We start from the raw sequence: 24530 nt of genomic DNA, 5'->3' as shown, positions 1-24530 counted from the left end.
TTATTGACCCAATACCTGGCAGAGATAATAAGTTTGCAGATAATAAAGCTGTGCACGACTAACAAGATGAAGTAATCTGTAAATATAAGGTGCTAAAAAGTGTCACACTCATTCAAAACCGTATCCGTATTTTTTCTAAAGTTACAAAAACACAAAACTTAAGTATATTTTAAAAACCTCTTATTATCAGTGGTGTTATACAATCACCTGGTATTATTTTTTCCACTGCTTATTTATCACTGGTAACACAATTAATTCTAATATGCACCTAGAAACAAAGGGCATCTAGACATGATGAGAACCACGTGAAGGAAGGAGGTGTGTGTGTGCGTATAAGAAGTAGAGTGAGCTTTGCGTGTTCTCTGCCCTCAGCCCTCCTCCACGCCCTTCCTTAGCTCCTTAATGCTGCTCTGGAGGGAAAGACCTAAAACTTAATAGAATCCTACCCCTGAAAGACTTGGAATCCCATTCTCTCTTTTTAAAGATGTGAAAACTGAGGTCCAGGCAGAAATGACTTGTAATTAACACCTCTAATACTTGCCTTATGATGTGAAATTGGCTATGCTTCTCAAACCCGTTCAAGCAAGTCTTCAGCCAAATCTACTCTGTGATCATAGTTCTCCTACACTGGAAGGCTTGCTTGTTTAACAAAAAAGTATTGCTGGAGAGCAGTAACCGCAGAGATCAAATAGAGAAAAGTTAAAACATCACTTCATTTATTAAGTTAATTTGGGGGTTATTTTTAATCCCAATTCTATCTAAAAGATTGCATTTGGAGATAAGAGAGGTAAAGGAAAATTCACGTCAGTTTTAGCTTTAAAATTTGTTATATATTTTAATTTCTCCATCCATCACATAATAGACCATGTCCATGTTCAATGTTTAGAAGGGTTGTGTTCCTAGAAGGCAATAGAAAAGGTGATCTCCAAAGTCCCTTTGTCCTCTAAAAGGTCTGTGATCTCTGGTCTACTTGGTTGGGAACACAGGTTAGAGGAGCTTCCCACTTTGTCAGATCAGAGGCCAGAGCAAGCTGGCCAGGGATGCAACTAACAGGGTTCATGAAGCCAGACTAGGTACGCAGTGATGCTGGGGAAGAAATCCCGCAGGATGGCTCTCTTAGAAGTGGTTCTGAAAGGAAGGAGATCTCAGTACTGAGGTCTAATTTGGCATGAGTCCTTTCTTTTGAATCGGCAACAGACCTGTCGTGGTGGTCAATGTGAAGATGCAGAGATGCTCTTGGGGACGTTTCTGATGCTATGAAGTACAGAAGAAAGAAGAGTGAGCATCTGGCATCAGGTAACATATGAGAGCATGACCAGAAAAGCACAAGACCCCATCATTTTGTATGCAGAGTTGATTTTAACTAAAGCAGAAGGAAGTATGTGCGAGGGATATTCTGTTCTTCACATTTTAATGAGGAACCTGTCATGGTTTCTATTGTGAAGACCAGTGTGTTTATAAGAAGCATCAATAATTTGTCCATTTGGATAGAGTTGCAGGTGCAAGATAAGGATGTATCAGGCCAGTGCTCTGTGCTTCATTGAGCTACCCTGGCAGATTTAAAGGTGATAGTCTCACACTGCCAACCCGTATTTTAATATACAGTGTGTTAAATGAACAATCTGGTCACTGGCTAATTTCTTTTAGAGATACAATGCTTTGAAGCAGAGAACTCACAATTAGGTTTGTTTTATTTGTTTTAATATCATGGAGAGAAGAAATGTTGCAGCGAAAACTAAACATGTGAAAATTCAGGACCTTTGTGTTTGATCATTCAAATAGTTACTGGTGCCTCCTGTGAGGCAGGAGCATGTTCTAGGCATTGGGAATCCAACAGCGAACACAACACAAAACCCCTCCTCTCCAGGAGGTGCTTTTTAAAAAAAAATTTTTTTAATGTGTAGTTTTGAGACCGAGACAGAGCATGAGTGGGTAAGGGGCAGAGAGAGAGGGAGACACGATATCCAAAGCAGGATCCAGGCTCTGAGTTGTCAGTATAGAGCCCTACGAGGGGCTTGAACTCACAAACTGTGAGATCATGACCTGAGCTGAAGTTGGACGCTCAACTGACTGGGCCACCCAGGCAGCTCCAGGAGCTGCTCTCTAAAAGTTGAGGAATGTGTGCATGTCTACCCAGCACCAAGTGCTCACGCGCTCTTTGCCATAGAATACCTTTCCTCCCCACTCGCAACTGGAAAAGTTCTGGTCCTTTTCTAAGGGTTAATTCACGTATCACTTGTTTAGGAATGCTTTCCAAACCCTCCTCCTCAAACACAGACTCGGCCGCCCCCTCTTTTGTGGCTCTGCGTTTGCACTGTTCCTCTCAGAATCCTTAGTCTTGCTCTTGTGTACAAATCTGTTTCTCTCACTACATTGTATGTTCCAGAAGGTCAGGGACAGGATCTCATTTATATTTATATTCCCAGAGCCCAGCAGAGTGACTACGTTTTACATCTAGGGCAGTGGTTCCCAAACTCTAGCCCATCAGAAATACCTGCAGGGCTTCTTAAAACACAGATTTCTTGGCCCCATCTTCAGAGAAGGTTGGGGAGTATGTTGAGAATTTGCATTTCCAATATGGTTCCACTGAAGTTGGTGCTGCTGAGCTTATGGTTCACCCTTTGAGAACCACTAATCTAGCACATAGCAGGTATCCAACAATTTTGAGTTCAATTAATGAACTCAATTAACCAACAATACATAGGCAGCAAAAGAGGCCTGACAATGTTTTCTTTTCTTTCCACCCGTCCAACTAAAAATTACAAAGCCCTGCTTAATTCACAGTCTCAAGAAGAGGATCACATTGCCTGGCCTCCCAACAATCTCCTATAATTACAATAATGGCAATTTTACTTGTAGACTTTCTATGTGCCAGACACTGCTCTAAATGCTTAATGTATGCCAAATAATTTAATTCTCACAGCATCTCCTTCAGGCAGGTCTTACTAGTACCACCATTTTCATATAAGCCAACAGTGGCACAGAACAGTTGGACTTAGACAAGGTCACTAGCTAGAGAGTGCCAGAGCCATGACCTAAACCTGGAAGTGTCACTCCACAGCCCTCACACATCATTCTTGCACTCTGCTGCATATTTATTACAGAAGATACAGAGCAGTGAAATGGGGAAAGGGGCAGGGGTAGAAGCCAAACCTGGGATCCCCCTTTTTTGCCCTTGTGAGAGAAAGACAGGGAGGGTGTGTGTGTGTGTGTGTGTGTGTGTGTGGTGCCTACATGGAGATGGGAACTGGAAAGCAGGCAGAAGCAAGAAGAGGGAGAAGGAGAAACAAAAAGAGAGGTGGGAGAAACTTGGGAAGCAGTAATTGATGATACAGTCTTTCTCATCTGGGGTTCCAGATCTGAACTACAGAACACAGGAGATTATTTGAGTGACTATTTTCTCAACTCTCTCAAGGATGGTACCTAAATAGTATCTGAGTAAATGCATCAGAAAGAGTTAATCCAATATATACAATGGCTGTCTTAGGGCATTAGGGCTTCATTATATAACCTGGCAGAGAAAGGCTGAATGGAACCAGGGTTGACAGTTATCAATCCATTCAATTTAGAAACTGATTTGGAAAGAATCTGGGGGTTCAGCCAGTAAAATATTGTGGGGCCAAACAAGGCTCAGAGAGACAAATGAGTAACAATTCTTGATGGAGACGCTGAGCGTCTGTAAAATCAGAGTTATCAACCTACAGTTAGAAAACAGATGGTGTGTTTTCAATCACTTCTGTAAGTGAGCTGACCTGTAAATTGTCATTAATGCACCAGGTCTTCACTTGCTCTGCTGTGTAATCAGCCTTTTATCTCCTACCAGGGAAATCCATTAGCCACTGGCGTCTCTACTATTTGTGTCTCTTCTCGGCTATTAAAACATTTTTGTATTAAATAATTCACCCCTGATGATTGGTCTTTGCTTTCATTAGCACTGCATTCAGGGAAAATATAAGAACAGATATTTACAGTTTATACTGTAGAACGGTGAAGGGTAAATCTCTTCTGTGAGAAAAGCGGGACAAAGCCACTTTGGATAGGGAGCGGTGTTTGTTCACTTCCTGCCCAATTTCCACCCTCCGCCATGGCCCGCAGAACCCAATCCTGGGGAGGGGGCAAGGGGGTCACTTACTAGTGGCTCTCCTTTCTTGTGCCTCTACACAGACACCCTCATAAATACCGGTGTCCTTCCCATCACAAAGACAAACATCCTAACAGAAGAAGGGAGAGTGTCCCCAGGCCCCAGTCCCCCAAATCCTTTGAGATTTCCATCTTTCCCCAGAAACTATAGTTTAGCCTTTCTTTCATTCAACTGCTGCCCCTTCTCTCACAGAGAAACCTGCAAACTACATTGATGACTTACACAAAATCAAGGACTTAAATGTATACCAGCTGATGGGCTCAACGTAAAAATGGCCATGATTTTTATCAAAATTAAAATATGATTGTTAATCGTGATTCAGCTGCATGCATAAAACTAAAATTGGGTTACTGTCTGGAAAGTATATACTTAGTAGAGGAAATGAGCCTTTTTATATCTAGATGCATGGTATTTTTCTTTGAGAAGTAACAAACAAAATAGGCTTTTAATAATTTTTTAAAGATAAATTATGTAAAACATTTCTTTTTATTATATGCTAATTTAAAACATAAGATGAAAAGATTACCTTCCAATCACTGACGGAAACTGTGTACAATTGTAAATTCTGGTTACTCAAACCACACAGGATGTTCAGTGAAACGTGCCTAAAGGAACTGCAAATTGGCTGTGGGGAAATGAGCTATCAGGACATGGAAGGCTGGAGGGAGAGATACTCAGAGGCATCTGGGAACAAACTTTGCTCCTAATTTGGCCACAGAATTTGGTCTTGTCAGTCTATTTGGTTAGGGAACCAAAGAGCCCATTGTTGCTAAATAGTCCCTCAAGTGGAGTAAACATCTAAGTTCCCCCAGAAGAGTGCCCTAAGCCGGGGGACCAAAAGGCAGGAGTGGCCTAAGGGAGCTGTTCCCTTTTACTCTGGCCAGACCCCACCTGCTCGGGGAGCACCAGCAGCGGCAGCTGCTGTTGGAGAGGGAACCAAGGGGCAAGGGGAAAGCCTGGCTAAGGCAGTGCTGCGGTCATCCGGTGTCCCTGCCTGGCTTCAGTTAAGTCTGAGAAGTCCCAGACCAGCAGTGGCAGTGGCCTCTCTGGGTCACTGATCCTGGAAAGGGAAGAGAGGTTTATCAGTGTCACCTCTAGAGCATTTGGAAATAGCTTGCCAGGCACTCCCCCGACCCATTACGTTTCAGCGAGATCAGAGGGGAGAGGGAAGTGCTGGCATGAGCATTTACAAGAGATCCCACAGATGATTTTGGTTTACAAAATCCTCTCTGTGTGAGAACGACTTCTGAGGGATTTCCACACACAGCCCAAAGATGAGCTACTCTCAGGTTCAGGAGGAGATTTGTCTTCAGCTGCTTTCGGAACACTTGGGCACAAGGTAGGAAGACTGGCTCAACGTGAACGACTGGGGCAATCAAATGGACAGTTGCTCTTTAAGTGCTTCACGTTTTGTCACTTTACGCATCACATGTGTGTGACCGTCAAATACACAACCCATCTTTGGGAACATATTACAAAATGTAATCAGACTATTGTACATGACACTAATGGCTGTATTCACTGTTTCTGTTTATATTGATGGGATTAAAAGTGGAATAATTTTCTATCACAGATGGCCAATTATGAGGGCAACTAATGAGGACTGTAGCTTTGAAAGTTGCCACTCAATCTGTCTCTCCCATGCTGGGCCCGCCTCGTACACGAACTCCTGCACCATGTAGTCTGAACCAGGTACGTTAGCAGTTAGAGTTTTCCTCTAAATCTCTCCCATGTTCTAATTTGTTCTTGTTTACCCAAATAAGCTTTAAGTTCCTTCAACGCAATAACTATGCCTTATTCTTTTTTGTCTTTCCTATGTTACCTAGGATACACATGTTCCAGAGATAATCATCGATGGTGATAAGAGGTCTTAAAATAAGAGGTGTCTCCTAGGAGGCATGCTTTGTGAGCACAACTTGGAAAGGCACGTGCAAGGGGGCACAGCGCCTGGCTGAAAGCACCTGATGTTCTTTACTACTTGTAGAGAGTCTCAAGTCAATTGCAAAACCTCTTTGAACCTAAGTTTTCTCATATAAAGTGAGGATAATACATTGAAAGGTAGCCGTGGGATTCTTTATGAAGTACGTATTATAAATACTTGTTAAAAATTATTCTACCTCGGGGTACTTGGGTGGCTCAGTTGGTTAAGTGGCTGGCTCTTGGTTATGACTCAGGTCACGATCTTACGGTTTGTGGGTTCGAGCCCCGCATCGGGCTCTGCACTGACAGTGCTTGCTTGGGATTCTCTTTCTCCCTTTCTCTCTGCCCCTCCCCTCCTTGCTCTCTCTTTCTCTCTCTCTCTCTCTCTTAAAATAAATAAACTTAAAAAAAATTATTCTACCTCTCCTCCCGTTTCCCCCTCTCCTCCTGGAAAAACAAGGTTTCTTATACAGTGCTGTGGGAATTAAAGGCTATTGGATTTAAGAACCACTGACATGGGAAGTAACAGAAGACAGTCACATCAATGGGACGTATAGGGAGCTCAGAAACAGAATGTGGTGTGCATGCATGTGAGTGTACATCTGTTTGTGTGTGTGGGGGTGCATGTATGCATATGTCTAACTATCATAATGCCTTATAAATATTTGCTTGAAGAGAGGCCAGATCCCCAAGAAATCAAGTCATATCAACTCAGTTGAGATAACAGCAGCACTGGTGGCGTTTCACTTACTTAAGGGGTTGCTTACATGCTATCGAATGGGTAAGGGTGTAGACGAATGTTTATCAAACATCCTAAAGTATTGAATTGACCATCCCCACATATGAAGATGGTCTGATCTATAACTCTGAGGACATGACTTTCAGAAGTGGTCAAAGTTTGGACTCCAAATGTTTCCAGAGACCTAGATGTTCAATGACCTTTATGGCTATGGTGGAAGTGAGGCCTTGGTCTGCTGTTTTAACCGCACAAGCCTAAAGTGTTACTGACCTTCCCCTGCCAAGCATAAACTTATTTAAATAAATTGGTGTTCTACAGAATTATGGAGTTTGAGACCGTGAATATGGTCTCCAATATATGGTGTCCTTAGATCACAACCGCAGTAAATTAGACAGAGCTGTTCTATGGTGTGAATACAGTTATCCCTGACCTTTGTCTTAACTTTCACAGGGAGTAACAAAGAAGTTTAAACATTGTTTCCTTTCACTCCTCAGAATAAACAAGATGTGGTTGGGAAGCAGATGTGGCAGCAGCTAAGGAGGCTGGAGGGGAACACAAGTCCATAGAAGCAGGGGCTTCACGTCACCTGATGGGCTGTCCCAGTACGGTACACGTGGGCTTCAAACTGGCTGCCTGATCTTACCACCTAAATGCTGAACTCAGCCCTACAGTCTCTTTTCGTCTTAACTACCACACTACAGTTCCAGGCTTAAAATTCTCTCTCCTTCAGTATTCTCTATTATTTGCTGCTGAACAAAGACTATTATAATGGCTGGTAAATAACCATATCAAGGAAAGGAAAGACATGCAAGTTTTTAAGTGACGTTAGACATAACAGAGAATCAGCACCATGCATATGAGAAAATATGAAGTAAGCAGGAGATCCTTTGAGTTTCCATCTACCTTCTCTTTTTCCTCAAATTAAAAGTTTTCATCCAGAACAAAATTCATTATAACCCCGCTTCTCACTTCTTCTATTAAATAAAATGTTTTCTATTTTAGTAATCTCCTTTGAAATATTTTGATACTTGTGATACTTACAATTTCGGGCTTGGATTTTAATTATCTATGAATGTATTCTATTTCCTCTATGAACACATAAATTCTTTGAGAGAAAGATCCATATCAGATTGAGCTTTGTAATATTCACAGTGCACAGCAGGCATTCACACATTGAATACAACCATGGATGTTTTGCTTAATACTACTGAAAAAAAAAACAAAACAAAACACTATAGGAGCGCCTGGGTGGCTCAGTCAGGTTAGCATCTGACTTCGGCTCAGGTCATGATCTCACAGTCCATGGGTTCAAGCCCCATGTCAGGCTCTGTGCTGACAGCTCGGAGCCTGGAGCCTGCTTTGGGTTCTGTGTCTCCCCCTCTCTTTGCCCCTCCCGTGCTCATGCTATGTCTCTCTGTCTCTCAATAATAAATAAACGTTAAAAAAAATAACAAAAAAGAAACTATAAATTCTTTTTTGGAGCAAATACAAGGTAAGACTTTATGCATCAGGCTGAGACCCTCACCTTCTAACCATCCATTTACCATCTGAACTGATCTAATCATTCATTACTCACCCACCTTTCTATTTTGCTCCTTCCAAGAAATATTTATTGAATATTTGGCACTGGGGGCAAGGTAATGAATAAGGCATGCCTTGTTCCTAGCCTAGGAGAACTTAAAATCCAGCGGATGCTTAACTACTTGTAACATTGTTTTGTAAGGAAAATTAAGATGGAATGTTCCAAGTAATACAAGTATAAGTGCAGTTTTGAAAGCTGGGCAAGGCTTAATTTGTCCTTACAATAGGAACCCCAGGGACTGGTACATAACAACTGATAACATAAAGACAATAATTTCTGCCCCTGCCAATATCAGAGGTATATTATCAAGAGAATTGAGGTAGTATATATCAAAACACTTCGAATCTTAGAAGCAAACAAATGGTAATATTTCAGGGAAAGTTTTATCGCTCTCACTGTCAGCCACAGTAAACACTGGATTTATTTACATGTAAGATTATAAAATTATAGACTATAAACGACTACAGAATCTTAAAGGTTTAAGTTTTAAGACTGCCCACCATTAAGGTCTGGGCAAGTTGGATTGTTGCTACATCTCAGATAAGTGCTTCTGCAGAACCTTGACATCCTTCCTGGAATTATTTTCTATTTTCCTTTCTAAAGCGTCACATGTAAATAATTAGCACTTGCATGGTTCTTTATAGCTTACAGCACACTTTCACATAAATTAACTCATTTCAGCTTATCATAATCTTCATAATCCTCATTTTACAGAGGAAAAAAACTGAGGCTGAGAAGGATTAGGGAGAATCCACTGCTACACAACAAACTGGCTGCAAACCAAACCAAAATTTTATGCCTTCTCACCATACATACCATGCTACCTTTCCACACACAGACTGTGAGGGAAAATGAAGCCAGTCCCTTCAAAATGGCTTTATAACAAAGGAATGTGTGCCTAAAGGTGGAGCATGTAACAGGGAAGGAAATACCAGTCTTAAAGGTAGCCCTAACCCAACTCTTGGGACAGATGCATTCATCCATCTGTCCAACTGAGATGTGATACAGTAAGAAATATAAGTTCAGGGGGGGCGCCTGGGTAGCTCAGTTGGTTAAGCATTCAACTTCGGCTCATGTCATGATCTCGTGGTCCATGAATTCAAGCCCCGTGTTGGGCTCTGTGCTGACAACTCAGAGCCTGGAGCCTGCTTCATATTCTGTGTCTCCCCCTCTCTCTGCCCCTCCCTTGTGTGCTCTCTCTCTCTCTCAAAAATGAATTAATGTTTAAAAAATAAAAAAAAAAAAGAAAGAAAAAGAAATATAAGTTCGGTCTTCCTCCTGGCATAGAGCTTCTAAAACCTTGTAACTTCCTGAGTCATAGCAGTGATGGGAACAGCTTTTACTATAATATTTGCTTTTTTTGTCCCCAGTTCCTGGCACAGAGGGTTCAGAGAGTTCCTGCATTGGTGAATGTATCCACATGTAGGGGGTTAGTATACCCCAAACTCTATAGGGACAGAAGATCCTGCATTTGGGACCCTTCTAGACCTTGCTCTATGTACCTCTGCATCTGACTTTTCATTTGTATTCTTTATAATATCATTTATGATAAACTGGTAATGTGTTGTGAGTACAGAAACAGCCTTCCTTTACCAACCATCCATTCAAAAATATTTTTAAAAATTTTTTAAAAATTCATTTTTATTTTTTGAGAGAGATAGAAAGTTAGGGGGAGGGGGAGATGGGCAGAGAGAGAGAGGGAGAGACAGCCTGCCAGGGAGCTTGATTTCTTGACTATGAGATCTTAACCATGAGATCTTGACCTAAGCTGAAATCAAGAGTCGGAGGTTTAACCACTGAACCACCCAGGCACCCCTCAAAAAATATTTTTGAGTGGCTTCCATAGACAGGCACTATTTTGGGCATTGGGGTTACAGTAGTGATCAAAACAGATAAAGTCCCTGCTCCTCTGTGATGCTCATGTTCTAGTTGGGGAAAACAGATAATAAACAAACTGACAAATGATTAAATATCATGTGATCATAAATGCTAAATGGAACAATTAAGTATGGTAGGTGGGGAGGTATTGGCGGAGAGAGGGTATATTGTTCCATATGAAGTAGTTAGGAAAGGGCTGTCTCCTAAAATGACATTTTATTAGAGACCAGAGATGAAAGTGAAGGAGAGAGCCATGTGGAGATCTGAGGGGAAAATCCAGGCTGAGTTAAAGCCAAGTGTAAAGACTCAGGATGGTTCTTGGTGCGGCTAGAGCATCCCATTATGTGTGCCCATTCCATTCAATCTCCCACATAACTATTTCAAATCTTGGCCTCTTTCACCAAATCTCCAATACTTGTTTGCTTTTTTTTGGTCCTCTACCCCTAGCTTCACTTGCCATTTCACTGGGAAAATATAAACAATAATAAGAAAATGTATACAAGCTCCTATAGTTACAGGAACCAATTTACTTGCGTATTTGCCCTTATACCATGGCTTCCCTCCTACTACTATGGATAAACTATCTGTGCTTAGGGGGCCACACTCTCCCTTTGTGCACTAGAGTTCACCCTCTTTCTCCTATTCAAGGACATGTGTCCACAAATTCACCCTTCTTTTTTCTGTCTGAATTGTTTCTTCTCTAGCTGAATTAATATCAATGCAAATATCCTAATAATTTTGCCAACTTAGAAACAGATCCTACATTAACTTTGTTGCTGCCCCATTTTCTGCATCCTTTATAGCAGAATTCCTCAAAAGAGTTGGCGATTATCACTGTCTTTAACTCTTTTTCATTCATTCTTGAACTGACTTTAATTAGGCATTTACCTCCACATTTCTGCTGAAATAGCTCTTGTTAGGGTCCCCAGTGACCTCCATCTTGCTAAAACCAATGGCTGATTCTCAGACTTCATTGTATCTGAACTATTACCACCATTTGAAGTAGTTGACCACTCTCTCCTTTTTTGAAACACATTCTCTAAACTATTACCACCATTTGAAGTAGTTGACCACTCTCTCCCTTTTTGAAACACATTCTCTACTAGCTTCTAGGACACAAAAATCTCTTGGTGTTCTTCCTAAGCAAACTGGATATCCTTGGTGGTCTTTGCTGACTTATTATTAGAATGCCTCAGAACTCAGTCCACTAATACCTTCTCTATCCTCTCTTGGTAATCTCATTCTGTCTAACTTCAAATCCATCTCTATGTTGACTTCTCCCAAAAGTGTATCTCTTATCCAGACTTCTGCCCTGAATCCCAGACCCATATAGTCAACTGCTTACTTGATTTCTCTACTTTGATGTCTCAACGGCATCTTAATCCAAACATGTGCAAGACTGAGCTCTTTATGAGTTCCTTCAACTTGCCCAGCCCTACAGCCTTCTCTTTCTTCTCTACAGTAACTCCACCCCTCCAATTGCATGGACTTAGTTATCCTTGACTCTTCTGTGTCCTCATAACCTTCATTCAATCTTTCAGGTCTTTCAAGATCTACTTCCAACTACTTTCCACCATTTACTCAACCACCTTGGTCCAAGCTAAACTGTCTCTTGCCATGATATTGTACTAGCTTTCTAATTGGTCTTCCTGTCTCCACCTTTATCTCCTGACGATCTATTCTCAATCCAGCATCCAGAATCATCCTTTGAAAAGGTATGTCAGAACATGCTACTCTTGTGATCAGAACGTTTTCAATGGTTTTGTATCTCTCTCAAATTAAAATTAAAACTCCTTAACAAAGGACTTCAAGGACCTACATCATTTGGCCCCTGTCATGGCTCTGACTTCATCTCTATCTACTCTCCTCCTTGCTCACTGCATTCCAGCCACACTGGCCCACTTGCTGTTCCTTAGGACACCATATATGCTCTCAGGACTTTTCCACTTGTTGTTCCCTCCACCTGGAACACTCTAGGCCTTTCCTCAAATATCATTTTCTTAGTAAGTCCCACCGTGACCTCCCTATTGAAAACAGCAATTCCCCCAACCCATTCTGGCACTTCCTCCTTCTCTCTTCCTCTCCTTCCTTTTATTTTTCTCTTTAGTATGTATCACTCATATATTGTATTTTCACTTATTTGTTGGTAGTTTCTTTCCACTAGTATATAACCTCCACAACAGCAAAGATGTATCTTTTTGCTCATTGCTATATCTTTGGTACCCAGGAAAGCACCTTGCATATAGGAAGAATTCAATACTTATTACTGAATCAGTGATGAATAAGTTTAAATAACTTTGAGTAATTTTTCTATAAAACAAAGGACAGAAATGGAATGTAGGCATGATAAGATGAGATTTAATTTTTAAGATATGTAATATTACAGAATACTTATATGTTAACAGAAACGATCCAGTGATAGAAAATTTGGTAATAAAGGACAAAGAAGGAAATTGTTTTGAGTTGTATTGTTAAGTAGCCAATAAGAGATAATACAACAGGAGTGACTGGCCTTAGATGAGGGCAAAGACAGTTTATCTGCAGAAATAGGAGAAAAGACAAAGAATGTAGATGCAGGTTGGTGGGATCTTGTAAAATTTCTGATTGCTTCTAATTTCCTCATCAGCTAGTTTCTTTTCTGCATCAGTTGAGATGAAAAAGGAGAAGAGGCACTGGAGATTTGAGAAGCAAGGAGAAGGTATGAAATGACTCTCTAGAGAGTGGGAATGAGGATTAATTAGGGGAAGGTAAGTATGATCACCAGGCTCACAGTTAGTGGTCATGAATTTCAAATGAGACCAGTCAGCATGGTAGCGTGTGTTCCAGGCATGTTCAGGTACATATGCAGAAAAGGTATAGGGTTGGGTATTAGCAGGCCTGGCACTTTGCCATGCAAATATAAAGCAGTAAGAGATGAGCAAGGTTGTCGATGGTATACACAAAAAAGTAATCATAATGATAGACCAGGAGATCTAGGCTAGGTAAGATGGGGTGTGAGGGGATGGGAGTGAGGGGAGAGTATGTTAGAGGCTTTGCTAAGGCGATAAGGTAAATAAACTGGCCATTCTAGCAGGTCTGAAAAGACTTTAATTTGGGGAGTAGGTCACAAAGACAGGAGCTATTGGTAAGAGAAAACATTTGAAAATAGGAGTATGGAAGGATGCCATTACTGGCAGTAACAAAGTCAAGGGTGTGACTATAGGGGTGATTGGCTGAGATGAAGTGGAAGGCAATCTTACTGGAGAAGAGGTCAAGAATTTAGAGGCCAGAGTATTAGGAGGGATCAATTATGTGAATATTGAAAAGCACCAGGAGGGGCGCCTGGGTGGCTCAGTTGGTTGAGCGGCCGACTTCAGCTCAGGTCATGATCTTGCGATCCGTGAGTTCGAGCCCCACGTCGGGCTCTGTGCTGACAGCTCAGAGCCTGGAGCCTGTTTCAGATTCTGTGTCTCCCTCTCTCTGACCCTCCCCTGTTCATGCTCTGTCTCTCCCTGTCTCAAAAATAAATAAAAACATTAAAAAAAAATTAAAAAAAAAAAAAAGAAAAGAAAAGCACCAGGAATTAATCCAAGTGTACTATTAAAAAGAAGACAAGGGAAGGTACTAATATTTTTTTGGACTCCTAGAGAGTGACCTGGGGTTCTACCGATAATTATAGCAAGGAGTGGTAGCAGGCAGTGTAGGCATATTGGCCTAACCTTCAAAGGAATGAGAATATTTTGTGGAGAAGGCATGGGAAATGATCTGGAATTGGTAACGAGGTGCAAGAAAGACACCTTACCCCATTTCAAGGCTCAGTGATATGAAAGGCACCTGCAGCAGAAACATGAGTCAGAGGACAGGTTTCAGTTGGAGCAAGATGGTGAGGTGGAACATTCTAAGAGCTCAAGAATACAGAGAACTGAGATTTCATCAGTAAAAAGGTGACACAATTCACTTTGCAAGGGCTGTATTTGTTTCCTCAGCTTCTCTAACAAAATATCACAAACTGGATGGCTTAAAACAACAGAGATTTATTGTTTCACAGTTCTGGAAGCAAGAGCATGCTCCCTCTGAAATCTACAGGGGAGAATCCCTCTTGTCTCTTCCAGCTGTGACATCTGCCAGCAGTCCTTGCTGTTCGTTGGCTTGTATGTGCATCACTCTAACCTCTGTCTCATCATGACGTGGTGTTCTCCCTCTGTTGGACTCTGCTTCTTGTAAAGACACCAATATTGGATTAAGGGTCCACCCTGTGCCAGTGTGACCTCATCTCAAATAATTATATCTGCAATGACCCTATTTTCAAATAAAGTCACATTCTGAGGTCCTAGGGGTTAGAACTTCAACCTCCCATCATGGGAGGACATGATTCAGCCCATACCAGGGGTGCTAATAAAAAACACTACATCTTTTATGGAATGTGTTCCAATTTAAGTTGCTCAGGTTTTTGTCCTACTTGGTAAATGAAGCCTGGCAATTCAAGTGTTTAAGCAATGACCTTGGTTTGTAAAATGCATGACCACCTACACAGACAAAAAATGTTATATACTGTTCATGTGATTTAAGGTCATATAACATAGACGTGTCTATTGATGTTGTATGATGATGTCACAGAACCTGTTGGGACAGCTTAGTTAGCTAGCTCAGAAGGGAAGAATTAAACTTTGAAGTTGAGGGTCTTGGAGTCTCTTTAACTATTCTTGTAGCTCTATCATTTTAAAATGTTGAACTAACCAAAGCTCACAAGCCTATGGGTCTAAGAGTAGGGGAAAGCTTGCAACAGTGTGATGTCATAATGTTAACGAGCTGAGAACATTTCTCATTATGGCTGGAAATGGGCAGAAGAAGGAGAAAAACACTCATCTGGTTCTGTAGTCATGAGCCGAAACAAGGTCCCAGAGATTCCAGACCCCGAGATACCCAAAAGTGCTATCCTCAGTCTCGGCCCCACAGTTGTGGCTGTGACTTCTTCCCAGCTCGTCTTACAAGCATCACATGAGTAAGGGATGCTACTCTTCTGCAATGGAGAAAACCTAGACTACAAAGCCATTTACTGTGCATTGGATTAGATGCTCAGCTTTCTACTTGTCCTCCGACCTCACTGCAGGTGGTGGTCTCAGGCTGGCCTGCATCCTGTGCCTGTTGAGGGCTGCTCCTCCCAAATCGTGATCCAAGGTCTTAGAAGAACACTGAGGGGTGATCCTAATTCCTCACATCTAGTAAGCAGGTAGGCACACGCCCAGTTTTCTCTTCCGAATGAATGCAAAGCAATATTCATTTCGATATTAATGTGACTCACTGCAAATTCTGAACTGATGAAATCCAAATTAATGAGGTTTGTTATGCTGAGGGAAGTGATCTGATGATTTGACTCTTTTTAACCTTGTCAGCATGGAGCTAGCATTTCAGAAGGGATGGGGGAAGCGAGGTTTATTACTTGAAGGTAATGTCTTTCATGAAAGATGCAGTATCCAACTGTTTAGTAGGGCATCTCTTCCTCTCCACTTCCTGCACAGCTTGTAAGAAATGAAGTCCCTCACACTATTACTCTAATTGAATTCCAACTTGGGTAATTACACTATAATTAAATAAATTTTCCCCATAGTTTTAATTCACTGACAAATAGTGCTAGTCAAACAGCTACATTTCACTCCCAGAAATGATCCCCAACTCCATTTCAGTGATGAGTGGAGTGATTTATATTTGAGAAATGTGTGTATGAAAAATGCACAGTTCATAAAATATTGTAGGTATCATTCATGATCACATATGCTTTTCTCAGCATGAGATAACATTAATTTCTATTATAATCTTTCATCTAATTTCTCATATGCATAGTGCCAAAAGAAATGACAGTTAATTAGCATTTCTTATTTTCAGAGCAATTTTTGTTTAGTTAATCAGTAGCTTTTTTTATTTCTGGAGCACATTTCATTATCCCTGGCAGACAGACGAGGTAGGTGTCATTGTTTCCCATTCTACAGATGAAACAACTGAGGCAGTATTCCCCAAAGTAAGGAAGTCGGTTGCTACAAGCCATGGAACCTAAGCTTCCTCTGGTCCCCTGGTTCTATCAAACGTTGGGTCACCAGCAATCACTTTAATTTTAGCAGCAAAAAAATAAAGAGCACATATATATTTGTGCCCTGCATCACAGGTCATTAATTTGTAATAATTAATGATTCAGCCAGGAGTCAGAGGCCTAATCAGTGGATCATGAGAACACAGAGATTCTTTGTGTCAACATGTTATTATTTGGTACAGTTCAACTGGAGGAACAGTTCAAAACGTGAGGCAAAGTGGTGCAAAAGGGTTCAAATTTCAATTTTTTTTTCCTAATGACCTCTCTTAATGGGTTGTAGGTGGCTTTTAATAAAAGGTATTAAAGACAACATCAAAATACTCACAAAAAGCAGCAGAAGCAGGGGTGTTACAACGATGCCCTGAAAGAAATGAAAGAGATGATGATCATTTATCAGCCTGGAAAGCAGGACACTTTCTTTGCCATTTTAAACTCTGATGCATGGAAATGTTGATCCTTCTCACTTCCGTTTAATAAAATTGAGGTGATAAAGATGAGGGAGCCCCAGTCTTGGCTCTCCCTACCACAATGCCTTAGCATCTCTATTATAATTACTCATATTTGGCATCACTAAAAGTACCAGCGCCAATCTTCCTTAAACTCGTCTGCCCCTTTTAAGACTGAAGTTGCCTTCCATGTTATATATGGATCACTCGGGTGAAGCTGGCAAGCCTTCTCACTCCAAGGCTTTCAACTCTAACTTGGATAAAGTGCCCCCTTTCAAGAGAAGACAGGTGGTTCAGTCCCAGTTGGGGTCCTCTCCTGAGCAAAGACCACGTCAGTTGTGATGAATGAGATGTCGTGATTTTGTAATGTGAACCAATCTCCCCTAGGAAATGAGCTGGGATCTCAAAACTCATTTCACTTGATTAGACTCCATGTCTCCATGGTGGAAGGCAAGTCTTTCATCTAATTCAGCCACACAGGACCACCTCAGTCCCTCTGCCTCCCCTAGGCAGAAAGGAGCAAAAGATTTGTTTTCTGCAGTGACAGGAAACAGTTTGAGGCTGTTGTCAATGAGGCAGGATACAAGCTTTTAGGTTTCTTGAAGGTAAATCTTTAAAACTAGGTGTTTGAGTTGGGAGTTAACATGACAGGTTTCAGTTTTAGAGCAGCAGATGATTATTCGCACCTCTTAGTTCTTCCTTTATCTCTCAGCACTTCATTATGATTTATACAAGAAAAAGCATTTCATATTTTTATTAATGAATTCTACTTGGAACTTTAGTATTCCAAAGAGCCTGTTCGTGTGTGTGTGTGTGTGTGTGTGTGTGTGTGTGTGTGTGTGTATTGTGTGTATTGTGTGTGTGTGAGAAAGAGACAGACAGAGACTACACTGTGGCCAGGATCTAGGTCTGGGACCATTTCATTACGTCTGGAAAAAAAGTCCTTTTGGTATTTATATGAAATCCTTTCATCATTATAGTAACTAAATTCTTTTGGATGGGGCCCAGGAGAGACTGGCTTACCTTATATGAATATTGCTACTATGACTTTCTTAGTCATATACCACATGTGAAGATTCACCCATGAGCTTGTTTTATTGTTAAATAATAGAATAAATGCCTCTTTATTGAGCAAACGTTTGCAGTTGGCAATAAGGAATACATTTTAAGTATCATATTTTTAATCTGTTTGCTAAAATATGTGTTGGGGCTTATCAACTCCATTGGTGTCTATGAAACAGGCTCTCATCAGCACGTTTAGGAGAGCTAAGTGTGGAAAATAGCAAAGGAATTTTGAAGAGCTACTGTCCTTCAATGATATGGAATGTACTCAGACTTTAGGAGGAACTACAGACTTTACTAGGCCACATGGAAATGAAAGTATCTGGCTGTTTCCGTCTACGGGGGAGCCATTTGATTTTAAGTCAATTCGTTTAAACATTTATTGAATGTCCACTTACATGCAGCACTGTTCCATTAATTAGAAGAATTAGAGGGGACTGATCTAGCAGAAAGGAAAATAAGGATATTCCAGAAAGAAGGAAGGGAACTCGCAAAGCTGTAAAAAGTTGAGCAGGTTGGTAAGAAAAGTATGAAGTGGGCGTTTCAGAGACCAGGTCACCAAAGACTTTGTGGCCAGAAGAGGGAGTTCAGAGTTGATCCCATCAACAATGGCAAACTACTGAAGAATGTCAAGCAAAGGTACAATGAGGTGGTAAATAATTTAGCATATGGAGAATAAACTGGACTTAGCTTATAAGCTAACCAGTTTTACCTTTGTTATGTATCAATTCATTCACATCCAGATAAAAGAAAATAAAAATATTAATTATGAAACACCAATAACACTAATAACACTTCTAGGAAACAAGGTATGGTATCTGTGACAGGATAAGAATTTTCAACTAGGAGGAAGGCTGAGCACTGTCACCTCTCTGAGGACAACTGTCTCATATGGAGAAGGTGGAGCCACAAGGGTGTCGTATAGTACTTGGGGACCCACGTTCTTCCTGGTGACCGCTTAATTTCCCACAGAATAGTAACAGTAGGAGTAACAATACAGGACTATCAATAGTATTTTGCTTTCAGCACTTTCACGCAACACATTTTTTTTATTTTTTATTAAAAAATGTTTTTAGTGTTTATTTTATTTTTGATAGTGAGAGAGACAGAGCGTGAGCAGGGGAGGGGCAGAGAGAGAGGGAGACGCAGAATCCAAACCAGGCTCCAGGCTGCGAACTCCGAGCTGTCAGCGCAGAGCCCTACGCGGGCACGAACCCACAGGCCATGAGATCATGACTTGAGCTGAAGTCGGACGCTTAACTGACTGGGCCACCCAGGCGCCCCTTATCAAGCACATTTTAAAATCTGACCTTCCCCGGTGCACCTGGGTGGCTCAGTCGGTTAAGCGTCTGACTTCAGCTCAGGTCATGATCTGGCGGTCTGTGGGTTAGAGCCCTGCATTGTGCTCTGTGCTGAAAGCTCAGAGTCTGGAGCCTGCTTCAGATTCTGCATCTCCCTCTCTCTCTCTGCCCCTCCCCTGCTCACGTTCTGTCTCTCTGTCTCACAAAAATAAATAAGAAATGTTAATAAAAAAAAAAAATTAAAACCTGACCCTTCCCTATTGAAGGAGGTAGGGTACATAATAGTCCCGTTTCATAGATGAGGAGACTGGGGTTCAGAAAAGTCAAGCAAATGGCCCGAAATCACACTGCAAATAAATAGCAAAAGGCAAAGCCTGGATTTGAGCCTGCTTTGCCCAATTCCAAATCCAGAACTGATTCCACTACACCACTGGTCCTCAGTGATAGGTTTCAGCAGCCAGTACGTTTTTCCACAGAGTTCTGTTTAGGACATATATGGAGTGATTAGTTGCAGTATGATCTTGGTCTCAAGGTGATAAGCAATTCTTAAAGATGACTTTATTGTGGAAGGCAGTGCACTATTATCTGCAGATTTTCCTGCCTTAATATGTCAGCTGTATAGTTACCAACACACAAAAGTTTCTTTGCAGTTCTTCCAAAGACTTAAGATGTTTGTTCCTAAAATATTAAAAATTTCCTAGCAAACAGGATGTATTTTCTAATTCTGGATTCAAGATTCCTTGTTACTTTCTCAAAAATGTTGTTCAATTTCATTAACTAAGACTGAATCGTTAGTGCTGAAATCTGTTTTTCAACTGTATTAGGAAATGAATCAGTCACAATGCCGCTAATCCCAGTAAGCGCACCGTAAGTTTTAGTGAAGTCACTATAATAATTATCAAACTACTAATAGCCACCATTTACAGAGCACTGATCTACATCAATGAGGACTTCATGAATGTTATCTTCTGGAACCGTCACAACAAGCCTGGGAGGTAAGCACCATTATTATCCCCCTCTACTATGGAAGGAAACTAAGTCTCAGAGATACTGAGTGAAGTATGAAGAGGCAGTGCCAGGAATTCAATCTCCATCTCCCTGGCTCCACAGCCTGTGAGCCTGACTGGTGTAAATAAAACCTTTGCAGTTTTACCCTATTTCCTCAGGGTTATACTTTAAGAGTAAACCGGAGAGGAGCTTGAAACTCAGTATGTCTTTTTGATGACATGAAACAAATTGAGAAAGAAGCCTTTGTGTGACACGGTTGATACATTTTTTCAAAGTCAGGTTTTTTACAAATATCAATGGTAAAAAGGGTGAACTGAAAATGTAAACCGTAACAGCAACAATCATTGGAAGATGGAAAGTCAAATAAACACGTTATTTTCTCTTGGGTATGCAGAAGGCTCAATTTGATGGTCTCTTTTCTCTTTTCCAAGTAAATCCTATGCAAATGGATAAAACCAAAGAGGTGGTGGAGGAGCACTTCTAGCAAAAGATGTTACTCCCTCTGCTTGCAGATTCAAGGTCAAGACACAGTTTTAGCATCCTTGCAATTGGGAGGGAGTGTTAAGCTTTCTGATTGCAACACCTGAAGAAGTCAAGTCACAAAGTGACTGGCTTTGATTGTCTCTTTAAAAAAAAACCTTCAGAAAATCCATTTACACCTCTGATGTGACTCACTGGGTGAATATATTTCAATGGCTTTAGTGGAAAAGAAAAAAAAAAGTGTCAAATCTCAGACACTAAGATTTAGTCACATTAAATTACAAACCAAAACAAAACCCAAATAACAACAAAAACAACAACTGTAAATGCACCTTGCTCTCAGTTGTAGTACTAGCTAAAAAGGCAAAACTTAAGTGAATTATCATTTTTTAAACATAGAAAACGTTATCAAAAGGTTTTACTGCAACAACTATTGTGATTGCACAGAAACAAAAACTGACATGGTAGGTTTCTGTCTCCAGGATATTGAACGTTAAGTCTTGGAAAAGGTGCTTTTTATTTTTTAATTAAAGGGCAATAAATAACTCAATGTTTACAGAATGACAGAAACTCAGTTTTGCAAGGGATCTTAGACCTACCCTGGTCCAGTCCTCATCTGAAGTGTGACCCCCTCGGTCTCCCTCACTGGCTCACCAGTGAGGTGAGGTCATGATGGCTGTGCTTTTGCCAGAGAACCCACAGAGAGGCAATGTTCTTGTTCTGAAGACACACATTGACCTGGATGAAGCTTTTTCATAGCAGGGAAGCTCTTTCTTATAATTGATCCCACACCACCTCCCGATCCCACACCACCTCCCCTGTCTCCCTGTCTTCCTCTTGGAGCAACTTAAGGCACATCTCACCCCTCCTGCCTTGTGATGAACTTTGAACTGCTGCTTTGGAGTGATATAAATAAAATCTCTGCACTCTTCAACTACTTCCTCAAACTTGTATTTTAAGAATAATACTGAAGGGAGCATTGGGGTCCCCACACTAAGTTTCTTCAGGCTAAAAGTCCTTAGCCACACCTCCACCACAACAGTGTTCCCCAGAGGGTAGGGTTTTGAGGCTTCTTAGACATAATCTCATTCAGGTAAATATAAGAGTCCACAGCATTCGCTTAATGAAAATTGACCAAAACTTGGAAATGTCATCCTGGTGCATTGTCTCACAGGCCAATCCAAGGATTATTCAATTACCTAGAGAGACATACCTTTGTTTGGTTTTTGTTTACTACTGATTAGGGCTCAGAAATTACATGCTAACTTATTAAGTGTTGTCCAGTAGATTTAGAAATAATTTCCGTCTAGTAGAAAAAACAACCACCACAAAGGTTATGGTCTTATTACCCTATAGGTACTAGCCAGTTTTGTACTTAACATACCAAACTTATTTCGGTATTCTTTTCTGATGGATTATATCATCCCCACTTCTATAATCTTTTAGAAATCAACTTTATTATCCTGCTGGCTCCCTTATTACTCAGTTAAGTAAATGTTTGACATGTGCTCATTCTATATGTTTTCAATTTTTGAAAATTCTACTTTGACAGCTCCTGTACTCTAAACCTTGAATTTAGGTTAATGCAAAGATCACCTTTTATTTTTTAAAGGATTAATGCCAACTAAAACTCCCAGGTTGTCTTCACATTTTGTCTATGGTCAGTACACAGTGATATCTTGAAAAGTTACGGAGAAACTTATCCTTTAAGAATGAAATTATATTGGTGGCTAAGTTAGTTAAACGTCTAACTTCAGCTCAGGTCATGATCTCACAGTTCGTGGGTTCAAGCCCCGCATCAAGCTCCACGCTGGTGGTGCAGAGCCTGCTTGGGATTCTTGCTCTGTGGTCTCTCTCTGCCCTTCCCCTGCTCATGCTTTCTCTCTCTCTCTCTCTCTCTCTCTCTCTCTCTCAAAATAAATAAATAAACTTTTTTAAAGAGAATGAAATTATGTTGAGCCAATATGGAATGAGTTAGACTGGCCAATACATCCTAAGCAATACAGTATAAAGTAGCAGTGGGAATTTTAGAGACATCCAAATTTAAACAAAATGGTCAAGATACATGGTCTCTAGAGAATATGACCTGATAAACATGAATGTCAGAGTAGATAACTGTATAAACTTCATAAACTAAAGAAAAAGGCATTAGAAGCCTAGCTGGAAAGAAAGTTGTGGTTGATTGGTGGGTAAGGGCCTCTTTCCTCTCCTCTGCCTGTATGTTCCTCTTTAAAATTGGACCTTTATAGAATAAATGCCTCAACATCCCTCAATTAAGCATTTCTCAGTATGTTCATCGCTCGGCCAGGGAAAGAAGGTATCCTAGCAGCTGACATGAGCATTCTGGTCTGTTCACTAGGCACAGAACACTATAGTAAAGGCACCTGCATCAGACTATTTGAGCTGGAAAACACCAGTCACTAAAAACATTCAGTTAATTCTCTCTAATCTGAGTCCATGTTTGCCAAGAAAATTTGAATCATAATTTTGTTTTTCAAGTAGCATTTTTGATAGGAACAGAGCACAGTGGCTAGTTGACCCTAGGCTCCTAAAATACACCCATATTGAGGTGCACTAAACACAGTGAGTTTCTGGACCTGAAAAGCTGTGGATCTATTTCTGGATTGTGGTGACTCCATTTGAGCATGTTACCCTATGAGGCCTTGCAGAAATGACAGCTGGCTCTTCTCAATGATGTACATTTAATTAAACAAACATTTACTGAGTGCTAACCATGTATCAAACATCATGGGAGCTGAGGAGAAAAGGAGTCCAAAGTCTCCTAAACACTTACAAAAAAACTTCAGTCATTTTGAAGTGGACTTTTACATGAAGCTCTAGAAAATAGTTTCTGTAAACTCCTTGGCTTGTCTTTGAAGGCTATCTTGGAAGACCTTTGTTTTTTCTATCCTATTTTCTCCTCCTACAACCACTGGTGAGCATTGTTTATGTTACTAATGCACTTAGAATAACTTTTGGTTTTTCAAGCTATGTCTCTGATATGATATGTCCATATTTGATCTTTAATTTCCGCCATGGTCCTTGCCCATACAGAGTTCCCATTATAGAAAGCGGCTCTATCCATCCTTCTGGAACTTCAACACCTCTGTTGAGAGATACCTCTACCATCTTATTCCCAAGAGACTGAGGTTTCTTCAAACCAAAATTAAGGGTCTTATATATATTAAGTGTGGTTAGATTTGGCCTATTATCTTTTGAAATTTTTGATCTGTCACTGATAAATTCAGCAAATACCTACTTAGTGACTATGGTGTCAGGCTCCATTAGATGAGGAATAGTGGTGAATGAGACATGCACAACTGATACCCTTGGCGCTTTACAGAAGACAGAAAAGTGATAATGATAAAATGGTGAGTGTTTACAATCACAATCTCAGCATGCAATGAGAATGCTTAGCAGGTAGATGAGAGCAGTTCAGATGAGAACTGAAAGCAGAATAGGAGGGAGTCATGTCAAGAAGGCACAGCCCAGGAGAAGGGGAAACATAGGGAGGGAGAGAGAGAAAACATAGAGAGAGAAAACATAGGGGGAGAGAAGGGGCTGTACAAAGGCTTTGGAGGCAAGAAGAACATCAAGAAACTGGAAGTAAAGGGCAGAGTGTGAGGAATGCCATGTGAGACATAAAGCTAGAAGCCAGATGGAGAAGGAGGGCCTAATAATCCATGGTAAGGAGTCTGGCTTCATTTCCAAGCAAGGGGAAGCCACTGAAAGAATTATGGAGGCATGGTTACAGGGGAAGGGCCTGGGACCAAGGGCTTGATGATATATATCTGTGTTTAGGTAGAAATCACTCTGGATGTACTTTAGAGAAGAGTTTAAAAGGCTGAAAAATTAAAAGAAGGGAGACTAATGAGGAGGCTCTTCAGTAACCCAGGCAGGAGTGGATTT

At 40.8% G+C, this 24530-nt stretch overlaps 1 protein-coding gene across 2 annotated transcripts in view; it reads right to left on the bottom strand.

Annotated features, from left to right (window-relative positions):
• SLC10A7 (solute carrier family 10 member 7) overlaps positions 1-24530 on the bottom strand; it is a 249420-nt gene that overhangs the window by 52504 nt on the left and 172386 nt on the right. For both annotated transcript variants that reach the window (XM_007091757.3, XM_007091758.3), the window contains one exon: positions 16650-16685. In XM_007091757.3, coding sequence (XP_007091819.1) covers positions 16650-16685 — 36 coding nt within the window. The remainder of the gene's footprint in view (positions 1-16649; positions 16686-24530) is intronic.

This window comes from Panthera tigris, chromosome B1 (assembly GCF_018350195.1).
Source record: "Panthera tigris isolate Pti1 chromosome B1, P.tigris_Pti1_mat1.1, whole genome shotgun sequence".
Classification (NCBI taxonomy): Eukaryota; Metazoa; Chordata; class Mammalia; order Carnivora; family Felidae; genus Panthera; species Panthera tigris.
The sequence above is the reverse complement of the archived record's forward strand: the minus strand, read 5'-3'. Positions and strand labels throughout refer to the sequence as shown.